Source organism: Stegostoma tigrinum, chromosome 46 (assembly GCF_030684315.1).
Source record: "Stegostoma tigrinum isolate sSteTig4 chromosome 46, sSteTig4.hap1, whole genome shotgun sequence".
Classification (NCBI taxonomy): domain Eukaryota; kingdom Metazoa; phylum Chordata; class Chondrichthyes; order Orectolobiformes; family Stegostomatidae; genus Stegostoma; species Stegostoma tigrinum.
Genome location: NC_081399.1, coordinates 7738475 through 7756747, shown reverse-complemented (window position 1 = coordinate 7756747; position 18273 = coordinate 7738475). Strand labels below are relative to the sequence as shown.

The following is an 18273-nucleotide window of genomic DNA, read 5'->3' as shown; positions in this document are numbered from 1 at the left end:
ACTACGGGACAATTTAGCACGGCCAATCCACCCTAACCTGCACATCCCTGGACACTATGGGACAATTTAGCACGGCCATCCCACCCTAACCCGCACATCCCTGGGCACTACGGGACAACTTAGCACGGCCAACCCACCCTAACCTGCACATCTCTGGGCACTATGGGACAATTTAGCACGGCCAATCCCACCCTAACCCACACACCCCTGGGCACTATGGGACAATTTAGCACGGCCATCCCACCCTAACCCGCACATCCCTGGGCACTACGGGACAACTTAGCACGGCCAACCCACCCTAACCTGCACATCTCTGGGCACTATGAGACAATTTAGCACGGCCAATCCACCCTAACCCGCACATCCCTGGGCACTATGGGACAATTTAGCACGGCCATCCCACCCTAACCCGCACATCCCTGGGCACTACGGGACAACTTAGCACGGCCAACCCACCCTAACCTGCACATCTCTGGGCACTATGGGACAATTTAGCACGGCCAACCCACCCTAACCTGCACATCCCTGGACACTACGGGACAATTTAGCACGGCCAACCCACCCTAACCCGCACATCCCTGGACACTACGGGACAATTTAGCACGGCCAACCCACCCTAACCTGCACATCCCTGGACACTATACGACAATTTAGCACGGCCAACCCACCCTAACCCGCACATCCCTGGGCACTACGGGACAATTTAGCACGGCCAACCCACCCTACCCCGCACATCCCTGGGCACTACGGAACAATTTAGCACGGCCAACCCACCCTAACCTGCGCATCCCTGGGCACTATGGGATAATTTAGCACGGCCAATCCCCCCTAACCCGCACATCCCTGGGCACTATGGGGCAATTTAGCACGGCCAACCCACCCTAACCTGCACATCCCTGGACACTACGGGACAATTTAGCACGGCCAACCCACCCTAACCCGCACATCCCTGGGCACTATGGGACAATTTAGCACGGCCAACCCACCCTAACCCGCACATCCCTGGGCACTACGGGACAATTTAGCACGGCCAACCCACCCTAACCCGCACATCCCTGGGCACTACGGGACAATTTAGCACGGCCAATCCACCCTAACCCACACATCCCTGGGCACTATGGGACAATTTAGCACGGCCAACCCACCCTAACCTGCACATCCCTGGGCACTAGGGGACAATTTAGCACGGCCAACCCACCCTAACCTGCACATCCCTGGGGACTATGGGACAATTTAGCCTGGCCAATCCACACTAACCTGCACACCTTTGGACTGTTGGAGGAACCCGGAGCACCCAGGGGAAACCCACGCAGACACAGGGAGAACGTGCCAATTCCCACACAGACAGTCGCCCGAGGGTGGGATCAAACCTGGGTCCCTGGTGCTGTGAGGCTGCAGCACTAAGCCCTGAGCCACTGTACTGCCCATTATCCTGATGGATTCATCGAAACATAACAGAGAATAGGAACAAGAAGGTGGCCATTCAGCCCCACAACATCGCCCACCTCCTCTAAACCTGCGTATCCTTAAGCTGTGACACCAGACACAGAAAGAGAGTATTTTCTCAGTATTTTCATCGCTTTCTCTCACTCTCTCGCCTGTCACAGTAGGTGGTGACGCTGAGGCGTGGGCACCGAGCAGGGGAGCTCGAGCAATGAGCCGAACCCTCTCTGCAGAAAGAGACTTTCTTTCTCAGACCAAAGCCTCGTGGAGACCAAGGATTGTCTCAATTAGATGTGAACTACCAACATCAAACAGTTGAATAATTCCTGTTTACTTTGCTTACCACAATCCCTCTTCATGTTTGTAAAGCAGGAATAAAGAGCCCCTGCCCCATGATATTTTGGGTGTTTTTCTTGACCTCGAGTCTCACGTTACACACGTGATCTCTCTCTCTTTACACAGGTCTCCCTCTGTCTGTCTCCCAGGCAACTGACTCAACATTCCGACTTGGAAGTATTCAGCCCATCGAATCTGCTTCAAATCGGGCCATTCCATCACTTTCCCCTCGACTCCCTTCGGGATTTAAAATCTACCTACCTCAGGCTTGAATATACTGAGTGACCCAGCCTCGGCAGCCCTCTGCAGTAAGGCGTTACATGGATTCGCTGAAATGTACAACCCCGATGCAGAGACTCACTCGCGGACCCCCTGGTCCCTCTGCCCCGCACCCTTTGTAGAACTTCATCTTCTGAAAGTTCACAACCTTCCCACCAAAACACATTACATAGACACCTCTCCACCTTAAACTGTAGCTGCCGTCTCGCTGCCCATCACATTATTAGGTTTGAAAGAGAGAGGGACTGTTTTCTCTTGCGAAGAGTTTCGATGGAGGACGGGGCAGAATATAAAAACTGAATCCTCATTGTCCTATGTTCTCAATCCGTTCCCTTACTGATTGAATCCATGCCCAGCTTGGGACCGTGTCTCAACACACACTCAATCATTTCACAAAGTCTAAGTTACGGGATGCCCTTCAATCCTGATTCTTCACAGTCACTCCACCATTTAGAGACAGACCCTAAGCTCGCTGTCCCCTCACAGCACCCTACTGGGCTTGGAGAGAGGGATCTTACACAGTTCACTCAAGGAAAGTTAGGGAATGTCCCTCAACATAAATTCTCCCAAGTCACTTCCTTACCCAGTTCACTCAAGAAAAGTTAGGGAATGTCTCTCAACACAGTGTCCCCCAAAATCATCTTGCCTTACCAGCTAACTCAAGAAAAGTTAGGAAACATCCCGAAACATAAAATGTCCCAAATCACCTCCCTTACGCAGTTAACTGAAGAAATGTTAGGGAGCGTTCCTGAGTGTAAATAGTCCCAAATCATCTTCCTTCCGCAGCTGATACAAGATGTTTGGTTCATTTTCAGAGACCCTCACGGACTTGCTACAATGAAAAGACACTGACCTGTTTAGAAAAACACAAATCCTTTATTACAAAGCAAGGACAAGCTGTGGAGGATCACTGTACTCAACCTGGCACAGAGTGCAGAGTCTCGTAAGCGATTCTCCCCGAGCAGCAGACAGTCCCTGCTTTTTATACCTTATCGAGTGCATCATACATAAAGCAATTTTACGTCTCACAACGGCATGTTACATGAAACAATCACTACATCAGACAATGACATGATACACAAAAATTATTACATTGAAAACATAAAGGGAGCAGGATACAGTATCGCTCGTTCATGAAGTGGCTGCTGAGGGCAGGAGGTGATTCCAAGTTGCCGAAGTGACAGAATGTAATTTCCAGCCAAAGTGTCTGTCTTGAACAAAAGTCAGTGCCCGGGCCCCTTTAGCAGAAACAGAAGTTACATTCTTTACAGGATCTCAGAAGTCTCACACCTTTACAAACGCTGCCCACCTAATCTTATTTGAGACAGTTTCCACATACCCCTGTGCAGGAAGATAAACACTTACACAGTTTATACCTAGTTCTGTTCAGGCAGGAAGTTATAAGGCAGTGTCTGTATACCCCTGTGTAAGCAGATAAAGAGCATTAATTTATAGAGAATATTAAAAATCAATGGGATGTTATCCCAATAGCATCTCAAAGGAATATTATGGGCTGTCCCTAAATGCAGTTTCTTCCCTTGCCCATCTAACTCGAGGGAAATCAGGGGCTGGATTTAAACAATTCCTCTTCACCTCTCTGTCTCTCTCGCTCTCTCTCTCTCACTCAATGCCTTTTGCCTTTCTCTCACTATCACTCTCTTTCACCCCGGGAGGAAGTGGGTTAATGGGTTCGGGGTGAGACTCAGCTTTGGAAATTTCCAACCGAATATCGGAAGGTTTTGGTGTCAGCTGCTTTCTGTGGCAGTGAGTGCAGGGATTCCCGGACCTCCTTCCTCAGAGAAGGGACGGCCAAACTACCCACAGTCCCCCGGGAGGGCGGTCTCCCCAAGGCCCCTGTCCAACTGCAGCGAGATAATGCCTGGCCCTGTACTCCAACCCTCTCGCTACAAAGGCCAACATGCCATTCGTCTAATTCACTGCCTGCGGCATCTGCACGCTAACTCTCGGGTCACCTCACTGCACTGCCCCTTTCTCAATCTTTCACCGTTCAGGTAATAATCTGCATTTCTGGTCTGGTTACCAAACCTCACATTTATCCACATTATTAGGGGCAGCACAGTGGCTCAGTGGTTAGCTCTGCAGCCTCACAGTGCCAGGGACCCGGGTTCGATCCCACCCTCGGGCAACGGTCTGTGCAGAGTTTGCGCAATCTCCCCGTGTCTGTGTGTATTTCCTCCGGGTGCTCCAGTTACCTCCCACAGTCCAAAGATGTGCAGGCTAGGTGGATTGGCCGTACTAAATTGCCCGTAGTGTTCAGGGGTGTGTGGGCTATAGGGGGATGTGTCTGGGTGGGATGGTCCAAGGGGCGGCGTGGGCTTGTTGGGCCAAAGGGCCTGTTTCCACACTGTGGGGAATCTAATCTAATCGAAAATGTCATCTGCCATGCACCTGTCCACTCACTCAACTTGTCCAAATCATACTGAAGCATCTCTGCAGCCTCCTCAACTCACTAGCTTTGTCTCGTCTGCAAATTTGGGAGACATTCCATTTAGGTCTCTCCTCAAAATCAAACCATATTTATTGTGAAGAGCTGGGATCCTAGCACTGATCGCTGAAGTACCTTAGTATTCATTGTCTGCCGCTTGGTAAAAGCCCCATTTCTGAAGAAGGGTCCAGACCCGAAACGTCAGCTTTCCTGCTCCTCTGATGCTGCTTGGCCTGCTGTGTTCATCCAGCTCCACACTGCGTTATCTCAGATTCTCCGGCATCAGCAGTTCCTACTTTCTCTAAAAGATACTGTAACTCCTGTTTCCTGTCCGCCAATCAACTCTCTATCCATGTCAGTACACGAGCCCCAATCCCATGATCTTGAATTTTATACCGTTATGTGGCAATTTGTTTGAAAGTCTTCTGAAAGTCTAAATATACCACATCCACTGCATCCCCCTCATCAACTCTACTGGTTACATTCTTGAAGACTTCCGGTGGATTTATCAGCTAAGACCCTAAGATGGAGTAGGGTCGAGTCTGGCTAATGTTAAGGGGTGCTTTCTCCTCAGGACCTCTGCTGTTCTGTGATGTCTTTCCCCTCCCCCAGGTCTCCATGCCCTTGAAAACTCCTTCCCCACCTCCCTCCTCCCACCGCAACCCCATCTGCAACCTGCTGGGAGATAGCAGTGAGTTGGGAGAAATTTTAGGATGGCAGCCAGTGACCAGCCGATTTCCGCGGGGGGGATGTGGGGAGGAGGGGGGGGAGGTCAGTGTTGAGAACACAATTGCTCAGATTACGCATTGACGAGGCGGACATCGATGGGCACTCTGCAAATGGCACAAAGGTAGGTGACGGGCTGGGTAGTGTTGAGGAAAAGGGGGAGGATGCAGTCAGACTGGGACAGGTGAGGAATCCAGCCAAAGAATTGACAGATAGAATACAATGAGTGAAAGTGTGAGGTTGGCGGGAAGAATAGACTATTTCCTTGCCTTTGGAAGCATAATTGGACTCAGGGTCCCTAGTTCAGGATTCTCTTAATGCGCACGCTCAGTTGGCAGACTGGAAGGCAACGTTTGCATTCACTCCTGGAGCGTTAGATTTCAAGAGCAGAGACCTACTGCTGGGGCTGTATAAGGCTCTGGTCAGCCTGCATTTGGAATATTGTGAGCAGTTTTGAGCCCCGTATCTAAGGAAGGATGTGCTGGACTTGGAGGAGGTTTACAGGGATGATCCCGGGGATTGCGGGATATGAGGAGCGGTTCGGGACACTGGCTCCGCACGCGATGGAGCTTAGAGGGGGAGGACGGATCTGATTGAAATTCGCAAAATACTGAGAGGCCTGGATAGAGTGGACGTGGAGAAGGTGGAGCTGGAGGAACGTAGCAGGGCCAGCTCGCGACAGAGGAGCGAGGAAAGTTGACGTTTCTGGACTGAAGAAGGGCCGAAACGTCTACCCTGATGCTAACTGATCCTGCTGTGTCCCTCCGAGCTGCGCGCTGTGTTATCTCTGACCCCAGCGTCCGCAGTTCTTGCTATCTTTGGTCACTCGAGGAGTCTGGAACACATTCCTCCCTCTGAAGGGAGAAACCTCTGAGGACGTGTGTGCAGGTTCTGAGTGGCCTTCCCTGTTATTACAATATAATCCAGATAAATGGCAGCTTGGAATAGGCCTTCTCAAATATGCTCCATCGTCAAACGAAATAACTGCTAATGATATCCCAAAAGGCAGTTCAGTGAGTCGGTACAAATTCTTTATTTATTGTCGCTTATTTCTGGGAATGTCGAGCTTTGTGAAGGACAGCTGTCGCACCAGTATTTGGTACAGATTCTCTCCGGGAGGGTTTTGGTATTTAACCAGCTGCAAAAAGTGCTAAATCATTTGTTTAAACCCCCCCACCCCCCCCCCACCCCCGCACCCACAAACGTGAACAGATCCATCAGGCTTCTTCACTGGTGCTCGATAACAAGGTTCTTCTTCAGCAAAGGGTCTAGGCCCGAAACGTCAGCCTTCCTGCTCCCAAGATGCTGCTCGGCCTGCTGCCCCACACCTTGTTATCTCGGATTCTCCAGCATCTGCAGTTCCCAGTACCAGTTCCCGAGCTGGTTTGAAAATCCCTTCGTGCCGCCAACCTCCCGATTTTTTTCCGCCTCTGCTTTTACCCGGAAGGCCGACGTCACTGGGTGGGCCTCACAAAATCATGGGATCGCTTCCTGGTCAATGTGCAAGGCGCTCTTTGGTCATCTCTAGGCTTTTATGCAACCCGTCTGCACATTTAATGAGGACTTCACTCAGGCAGCCATTTTCTCTTCCAAAGATGTTGAGCCAATCAAGTTGAATCTTCCCCAACCAATTCCACCCCCCTCCTCAGGCTTAGGCCGGAGGCTTTTACTACAATCTGTTGGAACTGAACCAGCTACTTCTCATAAGAGACCAGAACTGAAGTTGTGGCTTTAATGTGTTAAAAGTTCCCCCTGGTATAGGTTCCCAGCCCAGACAAGGTCTTACACAAACTTAAGGGTTGGAATCTAAAGCGGATTTTGTTGAACGAGATAACAAGGTGTGGAACTGGATGAACACAGCAGGCCAAGGGGCATCTTAGGAGCACAAAGGCTGACGTTTTCAGGCCTCGACCCTTCATCAGAAGATGTATTTTCTGATGAAGGGTCTAGGCCCGAAATGTCAGCTTTTGTGCTCCTAAGATGCCACCCGAAGGGTGCAGGAACAGCAACTCATATTCCGCTTGGGAACCCTGCAGCCCAATGGTATCAATGTGGACTTCACCAGCTTCAAAATCTCCCCTTCCCCTACTGCATCCCAAAACCAGCCCAGTTCGTCCCCTCCCCCCACTGCACCACACAACCAGCCCAGCTCGTCCCCACCTCGCTAACCTGTTCTTCCTGTCACCTATCCCTTCCTCCCACCTCAAGCCACACCCCCATTCCTACCTACCAACCTCATCCTGCCCCCTTGACCTGTCCGTCCTCCCCGGACTGACCTATCCCCTCCCTACCTATACTCTCCTCTCCACCTATCTTCTTTACTCTCCATCTTCAGTCCGCCTCCCCCTCTCTCCCTATTTATTTCAGAACCCTCACCGCATCCCCGTCTCTGATGAAGGGTCTAGGCCCAAAACGTCAGCTTTTGTGCTCCTGTGATGCTGCTTGGCCTGCTGTGTTCATCCAGCTCCATACCTTGTTATCTCGGATTCTCCAGCATCTGGATTTTGTTGAAGACTGGCTCTGTGATCCCTGTTACAGCCAGTGTCGACCTCCATTAGGACCCATTTAACCAATTTTATTTGGAGTGGTTCTGATTTGGGCAATCCTAACTGGCCGGGAGCGGATTTTCCTGGGAATGCACTCTCCCGGATACCGGCCTGTGAGATTTCTTACTCAATTCAGGCCTAGTGGGACTCTCTCGCTGCCTCGAGCCCACGCACAAGCAACAATGGGTTGCCGGCCCAGCTCCTGCAGAAAATTATAACCATTTGGCCGAGGCTTGGATTTGTTCTGGGGCTTTATTCGGGGCTCACCGAGGGTCCCTCTCTTCACGGTATGTCCCGAGTGAGGCTGTGCAATGACGTTCGCTCACATGGTGTTCCCCAAGCTCAGTCGGCCTGGGGAGGGTGTCCACTTCCATCGTAACTCATACCGCATTTCCTAACAACAAAGCCAATTCTGGGGCCTGTTTGAAATCCAGTTGGACCTCAGCTAGTCGGCGCTTTTGTGCGGTTCCCTCATTAATCCCACTTCCCAAATGGTCTCTCAGCATCTCATTAAGAGTCAAACCAAAATCACATGCCTCGGAGTCTTTAACCTCATCAAAAATCCCGGTTCTCAAACTGCCGACTAAAACCGATAGAGTCTCAGAATTCGACGAGGCCTGGGGTCATGATATTTCTTCGCTAAATCGTTACCTCCTGAAAGGTTTTCGTATCTGGTGCCTCAAGGGAAGTTAGGCTCCTAGTAACTAAAAAAGCTGCGGGTCCACAAGCTGTCGGGAGAATTACTTGTTGCTTTTTGACTGCCCTAGTATCATTGGCCTGGAAAAAATAAAGCAGTCTTTCCACGTACTGGGCCCAGACGGCAGGATCGAATGAGTCAAGCTTCCCAAGTAACGGCATGATGCCAGAAATACTTTCCCCAACTCAAAGACGACGGAGGCAAGCAAATTTCTTCAGGAGCATGGTTTTCTCTCGTCACCACTGAAATAACTCCATGGAGGCTGGTCTCCCATCTCCAAGTCACCCATTATTTAGGCAGGCGTAGTTTCTGACACTGATCCAGCTCCCTCAGGGCCAGCTCGGAGAGTGAGCAGAACCTCTGACACCCCTGTTTATCTCTGTCAGCCAGGGCTCCCTAATTGGACCAGATTAATAGCCCCAATCAGGGGACTCGTACTCTACACTCACTACCTGGCTGACCTTGTTACAATCACCACAGCGACCATCCCTACACAGATTCTCTCCCAATTCACCTCCCCTTCCCCAGCTAACTCCAGGGAAGTTAGGGACTGTCTCTAAACACAGTATCTCCCAATACACCTCCCTTCCCCATCTAACTCCAGGGAAGTTAGGGATTGTCTCTAAACACAGTATCTCCCAATACACCTCCCTTCCCCATCTAACTCCAGGGAAGTTAGGGATTGTCTCTAAACACAGTATCTCCCAATACACCTCCCTTCCCCATCTAACTCCAGGGAAGTTAGGGACTGTCTCTAAACACAGTATCTCCCAATTCACCTCCCCTTCCCCATCTAACTCCAGGAAAGTTAGGGATTGTCTCTAAACACAGATTCTCTCCCAATTCACCTCCCTTCCCCATCTAACTCCAGGGAAGTTAGGGACTGTCTCTAAACTCAGATCGTCTCTCAATTCACCTCCCCTTCCCCATCTAACTCTAGGGAAGTTAGGGATTGTCTCTAAACACAATATCTCCCAATACACCTCCCTTCCCCATCTAACTCCAGGGAAGTTAGGGACTGTCTCTAAAGACAGTATCTCCCAATTCACCTCCCCTTCCCCATCTAACTCCAGGGAAGTTAGGGATTGTCTCTAAACACAGATTCTCTCCCAATTCACCTCCCTTCCCCATCTAACTCCAGGGAAGTTAGGGATTGTCTCTAAACACAGATTCTCTCCCAATTCACCTCCCCTTCCCCATCTAACTCCAGGGAAGTTAGGGATTGTCTCTAAACACAGATTCTCTCCCAATTCACCTCCCCTTCCCCAGCTAACTCCAGGGAAGTTAGGGATTGTCTCTAAACACAGATTCTCTCCCAATTCACCTCCCTTCCCCATCTAACTCCAGGAAAGTTAGGGATTGTCTCTAAACACAGATTCTCTCCCAATTCACCTCCCTTCCCCATCTAACTCCAGGGAAGTTAGGGATTGTCTCTAAACACAGATTCTCTCCCAATTCACCTCCCTTCCCCATCTAACTCCAGGAAAGTTAGGGATTGTCTCTAAACACAGATTCCCTCCCAATTCACCTCCCCTTCCCCATCTAACTCCAGGGAAGTTAGGGATTGTCTCTAAACACAGATTCTCTCCCAATTCACCTCCCTTCCCCATCTAACTCCAGGGAAGTTAGGGATTGTCTCTAAACACAGATTCTCTCCCAATTCACCTCCCTTCTCCATCTAACTCCAGGGAAGTTAGGGATTGTCTCTAAACACAGATTCTCTCCAATTCACCTCCCCTTCCCCAGCTAAATCCAGGGAAGTTAGGGACTGTCTCTAAACACAGATTCTCTCCCAATTCACCTCCCCTTCCCCATCTAACTCCAGGGAAGTTAGGGATTTTCTCTAAACACCAATTCTCTCCCAATTCACCCCCCCCTTCCCCATCTAACTCCAGGGAAGTTAGGGACTGTCTCTAAACACAGTGTCACCTCAGTCAGAGACAATACAGTGTGGAGCTGGAGGGACGCAGCAGAGCCGGCAACACAAGGGGAGCACGAGAGTCGGGGTCAGTTCGCAGAGGCGGGTTGTGGCGGGGGGGGGCACCCTTCATTTGGACCTGACCTGCAGTGTCTGCAGTTCTCATTGCGTCTCCTCGTTCAGCCTTGCTCCGGTCTAACGATGGGTTAGCCAGCGCCGTCCACACACATCCACCCGCCACGCGGAGCGCCCCGGCTTCCGGGAACTGATGCAAAAGCAGAAAATTTGATCCACATTCCTTTTATTCCACACCCACTGAGACGAGGTGCAGGGGGAGGGGGATTGGGTTGGCGGGGGGTGGGGGTTAAAGGCAGGGAGAAACAGGCACCAAAAACACAGTGATCACTAGAGATTCACATTCGCGGTGGCGGAGAGACGTTGAAGAGGAATGCTCGGAGCACAGGAAGACTCCAGAGGAGGGGGGTGAGATTGAGGGGGGGGGTAGGGGTGGTGCTGGTGGAATGGAGGTGGGGCTTTGTTGGGGGGTGGGGGGGGGCGGTGGTTGGTGGGGAGGGGAAAAGCTGGGATTGATCCTCCTCGGGGCTGGGAGGCGCGACTCGACCAGTGGAAGGTGAAGATAGGATCGTGTCCGATGGGCAGAGTGGCCACCGCGCTGCAAAAGTTAGGGAGGGGGGGGGTTGCGGCAGGGTCAGGGAGTGGTAGGGGGGTGGTATCCGATTCATCTCTGTCTCTCTTTGACTCTCTCACTGTGAGGGGTCCAGGACACGGCCTATGAAGAGCGGGAAGCCCAGGTCATCGTGCCACAGGAAGAAGAGGAAGGGCTGCTGGACCTCAAACATGAGCACGCTGCGTGCCACTGACAGCGTGGTGACGGCGGCCGCTTCCACGCCGTCCTCATCCATGGTGAGCGCCGCCCGGTGTTCGGCCCCGGAGATCTCCAGCAGGTTGGAGCTCATGCCGCACAGGTTGGGCATCACTAGGACATCCTGTAGCCCTGCACACACACACAGAGAGAGTGATACACACACAGAGAGTGATACACACACAGAGAGAGTGAAACACACACAGAGAGAGTGAAACACACACACACAGAGAGTGATACACACACAGAGAGAGTGAAACACACACACAGAGAGAGTGAAACACACACACACACAGAGTGAAACACACACACACACACAGAGAGTGAAACACACACACAGAGAGTGATACACACACAGAGAGAGTGAAACACACACACAGAGTGAAACACACACACACACAGAGTGATACACACACAGAGAGAGTGATACACAGAGAGAGAGAGTGATACACACACAGAAAGAGTGATACACACACAGAGAGAGTGATACACAGAGAGAGAGAGTGATACACACACGGAGAGAGTGATACACACACAGAGAGTGATAAACATACAGAGACAGTGATACACACACACACACACAGAGTGACACACAGAGAGCGATACACACACAGAGAGCGATACACACACAGAGAGAGAGTAATACACACACAGAAAGTAATACACACACAGAGAGAGTGACAAACTGTTGTAAGCCCCCCCACTTCCAAACAAACACAGCCTTGCCAAGCTTCCAGATCCACAGAGTTTCCTTTGCATTCACCCCCCCTCCCCCCACCTAACAGCCTCCAACCCTCAGATTCGCAGCCCCCAGCAACGTGCTAGGATCAGTAACCAAGCGGATACTATCGCTGATTTAAACGCACCGACGAACCACGGCGCAGGGCAGCACTGAGAGAGACCCCCACCACCCTCCTCTCCGCCCCCAACCCTCCTCACCCCGTCAGAAACTGCGTTCACCCCCTCCTCGTGGCTCCAAGGGAGGGTCAGCGGACCCCCAAAATGAACTGATGTTTCTTTCTAACAGAACGGAAGAGCAAGAGAAACTGCGGGAGAAAGAGGAAGAAACATCAGAGATAACGGGAAATGCAGATGCTGGAGAATGTGAGATAACATGGTGTGGAGCTGGATGAACACAGCAGGACAAGCAGCATCAGAGGAGCACAAAAGCTGACATTTCAGGCCGAGACCCTTCATCAGAGAGGACGTCAGCTTTTGTGCTCCTGAGATGCTGCTTGGCCTGCTGTGTTCATCCAGCCCCACACCTTGTTATCTCACATTCTCCAGCATCTGCAGCTCCTGTTACCCCTCTGCCCCTCTGATGCTGCTTGTCCTGCTGTGTTCATCCAGCCCCACACCTTGTTATCTCACATTCTCCAGCATCTGCAGCTCCTGTTACCCCTCTGCCCCTCTGATGCTGCTTGTCCTGCTGTGTTCATCCAGCTCCACACCTTGTTATCTCACATTCTCCAGCATCTGCAGCTCCTGTTGCCCCTCTGCCCCTCTGATGCTGCTTGTCCTGCTGTGTTCATCCAGCTCCACACCTTGTTATCTCACATTCTCCAGCATCTGCAGCTCCTGTTACCCCTCTGCTCCTCTGATGCTGCTTGTCCTGCTGTGTTCATCCAGCCCCACACCTTGTTATCTCACATTCTCCAGCATCTGCAGCTCCTGTTACCCCTCTGCCCCTCTGATGCTGCTTGTCCTGCTGTGTTCATCCAGCTCCACACCTTGTTATCTCACATTCTCCAGCATCTGCAGCTCCTGTTGCCCCTCTGCCCCTCTGATGCTGCTTGTCCTGCTGTGTTCATCCAGCTCCACACCTTGTTATCTCACATTCTCCAGCATCTGCAGCTCCTGTTACCCCTCTGCTCCTCTGATGCTGCTTGTCCTGCTGTGTTCATCCAGCTCCACACCTTGTTATCTCACATTCTCCAGCATCTGCAGCTCCTGTTACCCCTCTGCTCCTCTGATGCTGCTTGTCCTGCTGTGTCCATCCAGCCCCACACCATGTTATCTCACATTCTCCAGCATCTGCAGCTCCTGTTACCCCTCTGCTCCTCTGATGCTGCTTGTCCTGCTGTGTTCATCCAGCCCCACACCTTGTTATCTCACATTCTCCAGCATCTGCAGCTCCTGTTACCCCTCTGCTCCTCTGATGCTGCTTGTCCTGCTGTGTTCATCCAGCCCCACACCATGTTATCTCACATTCTCCAGCATCTGCAGCTCCTGTTACCCCTCTGCTCCTCTGATGCTGCTTGGCCTGCTGTGTTCATCCAGCCCCACACCATGTTATCTCACATTCTCCAGCATCTGCAGCTCCTGTTACCCCTCTGCCCCTCTGACGCTGCTTGTCCTGCTGTGTTCATCCAGCCCCACACCTTGTTATCTCACATTCTCCAGCATCTGCAGCTCCTGTTACCCCTCTGCTCCTCTGATGCTGCTTGTCCTGCTGTGTCCATCCAGCCCCACACCATGTTATCTCACATTCTCCAGCATCTGCAGCTCCTGTTACCCCTCTGCCCCTCTGACGCTGCTTGTCCTGCTGTGTTCATCCAGCCCCACACCTTGTTATCTCACATTCTCCAGCATCTGCAGCTCCTGTTACCCCTCTGCTCCTCTGATGCTGCTTGTCCTGATGTGTTCATCCAGCTCCACACCTTGTTATCTCACATTCTCCAGCATCTGCAGTTCCCGTTATCTCTGATGTTTCTTCGTCTTTCTCCCGCAGTTTCTCTTGCTCTTCCGTTCTGTCTCCCTGCTGTGGGAAACTTAAAAAGGGTTGAGAAAGCCAGGGTTGGGGGTGGCGTTTCAGCTACAGGGAGAGGCTGGGGCTATTTTCCCTGGAGTGTCGGAGGCTGAGGGGTGACCTTATAGAGGTTTGTAATGAGGGGTGCGGATAGGGTGAACAGATACGGTCTTTCACCCCAGGGGTAGGGGGAGTCCAAAACTAGGTTTAAGGCGACAGAGGAAATATTTAAAAAGGAATCTAAGAGGGTCCCTACACGTAGTGTGTAGGGAAGGAGCTGCCAGAGGAAGACAGTGACAACATTTAAAAAGCACCAGGATGGGTATAGGGATAGGAAGGATTTGGAAAGATACAGGACAAACACTGGCAAATGGGACCAGATTCATTTAGGATATCTGGGTCAGCACGGACGAGTTGGGCCGAAGGGTCTGTTTCTGTGCTGTATGTCTCTATCACTCTCTGACTTGAAGTCACTCCTGGTTCTTTCAAAGGTCCATCCAGTCAGCCCAGTTCGCGATCCCTCTTTCCAGCTGATTACTTCCACTCTTCAGAAAACCATTCAATTCTTTTTTAGAAAGTAATCCCCCTCTCACACACGCTCAGGCAGCCCCTTCCAGACCCTATCCCCTCGACAGGCCCTGTCTCCCCCTCTCACACACTCTCAGGCAGCCCCTTCCAGACCCTATCCCCTCGACAGGCCCTGTCTCCCCCTCTCACACACTCTCAGGCAGCCCCTTCCAGACCCTATCCCCTCGACAGGCCCTGTCTCCCCCTCTCACACACTCTCAGGCAGCCCCTTCCAGACCCTATCCCCTCGACAGACCCTATCCCCCGCCTCCACACGCTCAGGCAGCCCCTTCCAGAACCTACCCCCTCAATGGACCCTGTCTCCACCCCCCCCCCCCCCCCCCCCCCGACAGTCTCAGGCAGCCCATTCCAGACCCTAACCCCTTCACTGACCCTGTCTCCCCGCTCCACACTCTCAGGCAGCCCCTTCCAGACCCTATCCCCTCCATAGACCCTGTCTCTCCCCCCCCCTCACACTCTCAGGCAGCCCCTTCCAGACCCTACCCCCTCAATGGACCCTGTCTCCACCCCCCCCACCCCGACAGTCTCAGGCAGCCCCTTCCAGACCCTACCCCCTCCACTGACCCTGTCTCCACCCCCCACCCCACACTCTCAGGCAGCCCCTGCCAGACCCTATCCCCTCGATAGACCCTGTCTCCCCCCTCCACACTCTCAGGCAGCCCCTTCAAGACCCTATCCCGTCGATAGACCCTGCCTCCCCTCCCCCTCACACTCACACTCTCAGGCAGCCCCTTCCAGACCCTACCCCCTCCACTGACCCTGTCTCCTCCTTCCCCCACTCTCAGGCAGCCCATTCCAGACCCGACACCCTCGACAGACCCTGTCTCCCCCCCCTCACACTCTCAGGCAGCCCCTTCCAGACCGTACCCCCTCCACTGACCTTGTATCCACCCCACCCCACTCTCAGGCAGCCCCTTCCAGACCCTAACCCCTCCACTGACCCTGTCACTCCCTTCCCCCACTCTCAGTCAGCCCCTTCCAGACCCTATCCCCTCGATAGGCCCTGTCTCCCCCCTTACACTCTCAGGCAGTCCATTCCAGAACCTAACCCCTCGATAGACCCTGTCTCCCCGACCCCCAAACTCTCAGGCAGCCCCTTCCAGACCCTATCCCCTTGATAGACCCTGTCCCCCACCCCTCCACACTCTCAGGCAGCCCATTCCAGACCCTATCCAATCGATAGACCCTATCTCCCCGACCCCCAAACTCTCAGGCTGCCCATTCCAGACCCGGCCCCTCGACAGACCCTGTCCCCACCCCCTCAAACTCTCAGGCAGCACCTAACCCCTCGATAGACCCTGTCTTCCCCCCCCCCCACACTCTCAGGCAGCCCCTTCCAGACCCTACTCCCTCCATAGACCCTGTCTCCCTCTTCCCCCACTCTCAGGCAGCCCCTTCCAGACCCTATCCCCTCGATAGACCCTGTCTCCCCCCTCCACACTCTCAGGCACCCCCTTCCAGACCCTATCCCCTTCATAGACCCTGTCTCCCCGACCCCCAAACTCTCAGGCAGCCCATTCCAGGCCCGGCCCCCTCGACAGACCCTGTCTCCCCCCCCCTCACACTCTCAGGCAGCCCCTTCCAGACCCTATCCCCGCGATAGACCCTGTCTCCCCCCCGACACTCTCAGACAGCCCCTTCCAGACTCTATCCCCTCGACAGACCCAGCGAATTATTTCGGATGCCCCTTGATAAGCTTCCCAGCCCCTGTAAACTCCAGGGACCAGAACTAGACGGACTGCAGTAGCCAACACTGAACCCAGGCAGGTGAAAGTCAACTTGTCGAATGTTCGAATCTGTACCACAGTTGATAATCAGTTCTGTTTAAGAACTTTGCTCTCAACCACCTGCAAAGAAGCTCTTTTACCCCTGAAAGTCACAGCTTCCCGGCCCGCGAGCTGTATGTTTAAACGTGGAGTTATGTTCCCCATTTTATCAACAATAATGTTACACATTGCCCTTCGACTCCAACATATCCATTTTCCAAATCATCATCTCAACAATAACCCAGTCTCCATCAGAAACCCGGGTCAGGGACAGCACGGGGTTAGGTGCAGTGTAGGGCTCCCTCTACACTGTTCCCCCCATCAAACACTCCCCAGGGCAGGGACAGCACGGGCTTAGTTGTCCCCCCCATCAAACACTCCCCAGGGACAGGGACGGCACGGGGTTAGATACAGTGTAGGGCTCCCTCTACATTACTGCTTGTGCACTGACCCATGTCATTGAAAGGGTGAATGAGATCCTGGTTGAATTTCAGCTTGAGTTTGGGCAGTAGGACACTGGTGGGCTTGAGCTCGGCCTGCTGGAGCCTGGCGATGGCGGCCTGCAGTTTGCGAAGGGTTAGGGCCTGTTCAAACTGCAGCACCGTCTGGCTGGTGTCCGCGGGCACCATCACAATGAGGCTGCTCTTCCCAAACAGCTGGAACTTGGCGATCTGTGGAGATACAGGGGCAGCAGGTCAAAGAAACACTCCGGGCTTCGCCCCCCCATCGCCACCCCCGCCACCGGCCTACCTACAGCCCAGGGGCACCCAGCACACATCAGGATTATCGGACCAGGAGGAGGCCAATTCAGCGCACCCCACTGTTCTCCAGCCTGTCCCACAGGAACTGCAGGCCATTCTCCTCACTCCCCTCTTCTCCAGCCTGTCCCACAGGAACAGGAGGCCATTCGGCCCTTACAATTGTAGCTGCCCATTTTGCTCCCCTTCGCTATTAATACTCTTATCCAATGCTTGTCAACGGTGACATTTTAATTCTGAACGTATTCACAGCATTTGGTTTTTTGTCTGGGGTCGGGGGAGCGCTGTGACGGTGTAGAATTTTGGATTCTGTGTCAGGACCGTCTGTCTGATGTCAGCTCTGAGATATTCTGTCTCCCATTTTCTGTGCTCTGTCCCGATTATTTTTTGTTAGTATTCATTGATAGAAAGAGGGACGTCGCCGGCTGGGGCCCATCGCTAATTGCCCAGAGGGCAGTTGAGAGTCAACCAACGTTGCTGTGGGCCTGGAGTCACATGTAAGCCCGGGCCAGGTCGGGGGCGGCTGTTTCATTCCTGAATGGACACCAGATGGGCTTTTCCAACAACCGGCGATGGATTCGCGGTCAATGTTAGACTCTTAACATGATGTATCTCAAAACATAAGAGCGTCTGAGTTCACTGGGTTATAGGGGAAGCGGAAATGGAAAGTTAGCCTTTATTTCAGAGGGACTGGAGACTAGCAAAAACTGTACCAGGCATCGGTCAGACCACAGCTGTGAACAGCCTTGGGCCCATTCCGTAAGGGAAGATTAACCCGATACTAGAGGTAGTACACAAAAATATGGAGGGACTGCTTTACAAGGAGAGGCTGGGGTAAGTCACTCGATGGAGGTTAGAAGAACTGGTCTTATTGGACGATTTTTAGCCAGATTCGACAAGGGGAGCCGGGGAGAGGTTCTTTCCCCTTGTGGGATCAACTCAGAACAAGGCGATTTCCCCCTGAAGATGGAGTTGCGGGGACATTTCTTCTCTCATTCTCCCCCCTGCCACAGAGGAGGCTGTCGAGGCAGGGTCAAGACATCAGTGAGGGGGAATGAAGGGTGAATGGGTAGGACGAGAATAGGGTGATCGGACATCGTCATCGAGGGGCTGAACAGCCTACACCATCTTATTACTG

The 18273-nt window shown here is 52.6% G+C and overlaps 1 protein-coding gene across 1 annotated transcript in view; it reads right to left on the bottom strand.

The window, feature by feature from the left end:
• Positions 1 to 10675: 10675 nt before the first annotated feature.
• LOC125449632 (plasma protease C1 inhibitor-like) overlaps positions 10676 to 18273 on the bottom strand; it is a 33766-nt gene continuing 26168 nt past the window's right edge. The window contains exons 7-8 of the mRNA XM_059642845.1: positions 16829 to 17048; positions 10676 to 11406 (exon numbers count right to left, since the gene is read on the bottom strand). Coding sequence (XP_059498828.1) covers positions 11156 to 11406; positions 16829 to 17048 — 471 coding nt within the window. The 3' untranslated portion in view covers positions 10676 to 11155. The remainder of the gene's footprint in view (positions 11407 to 16828; positions 17049 to 18273) is intronic.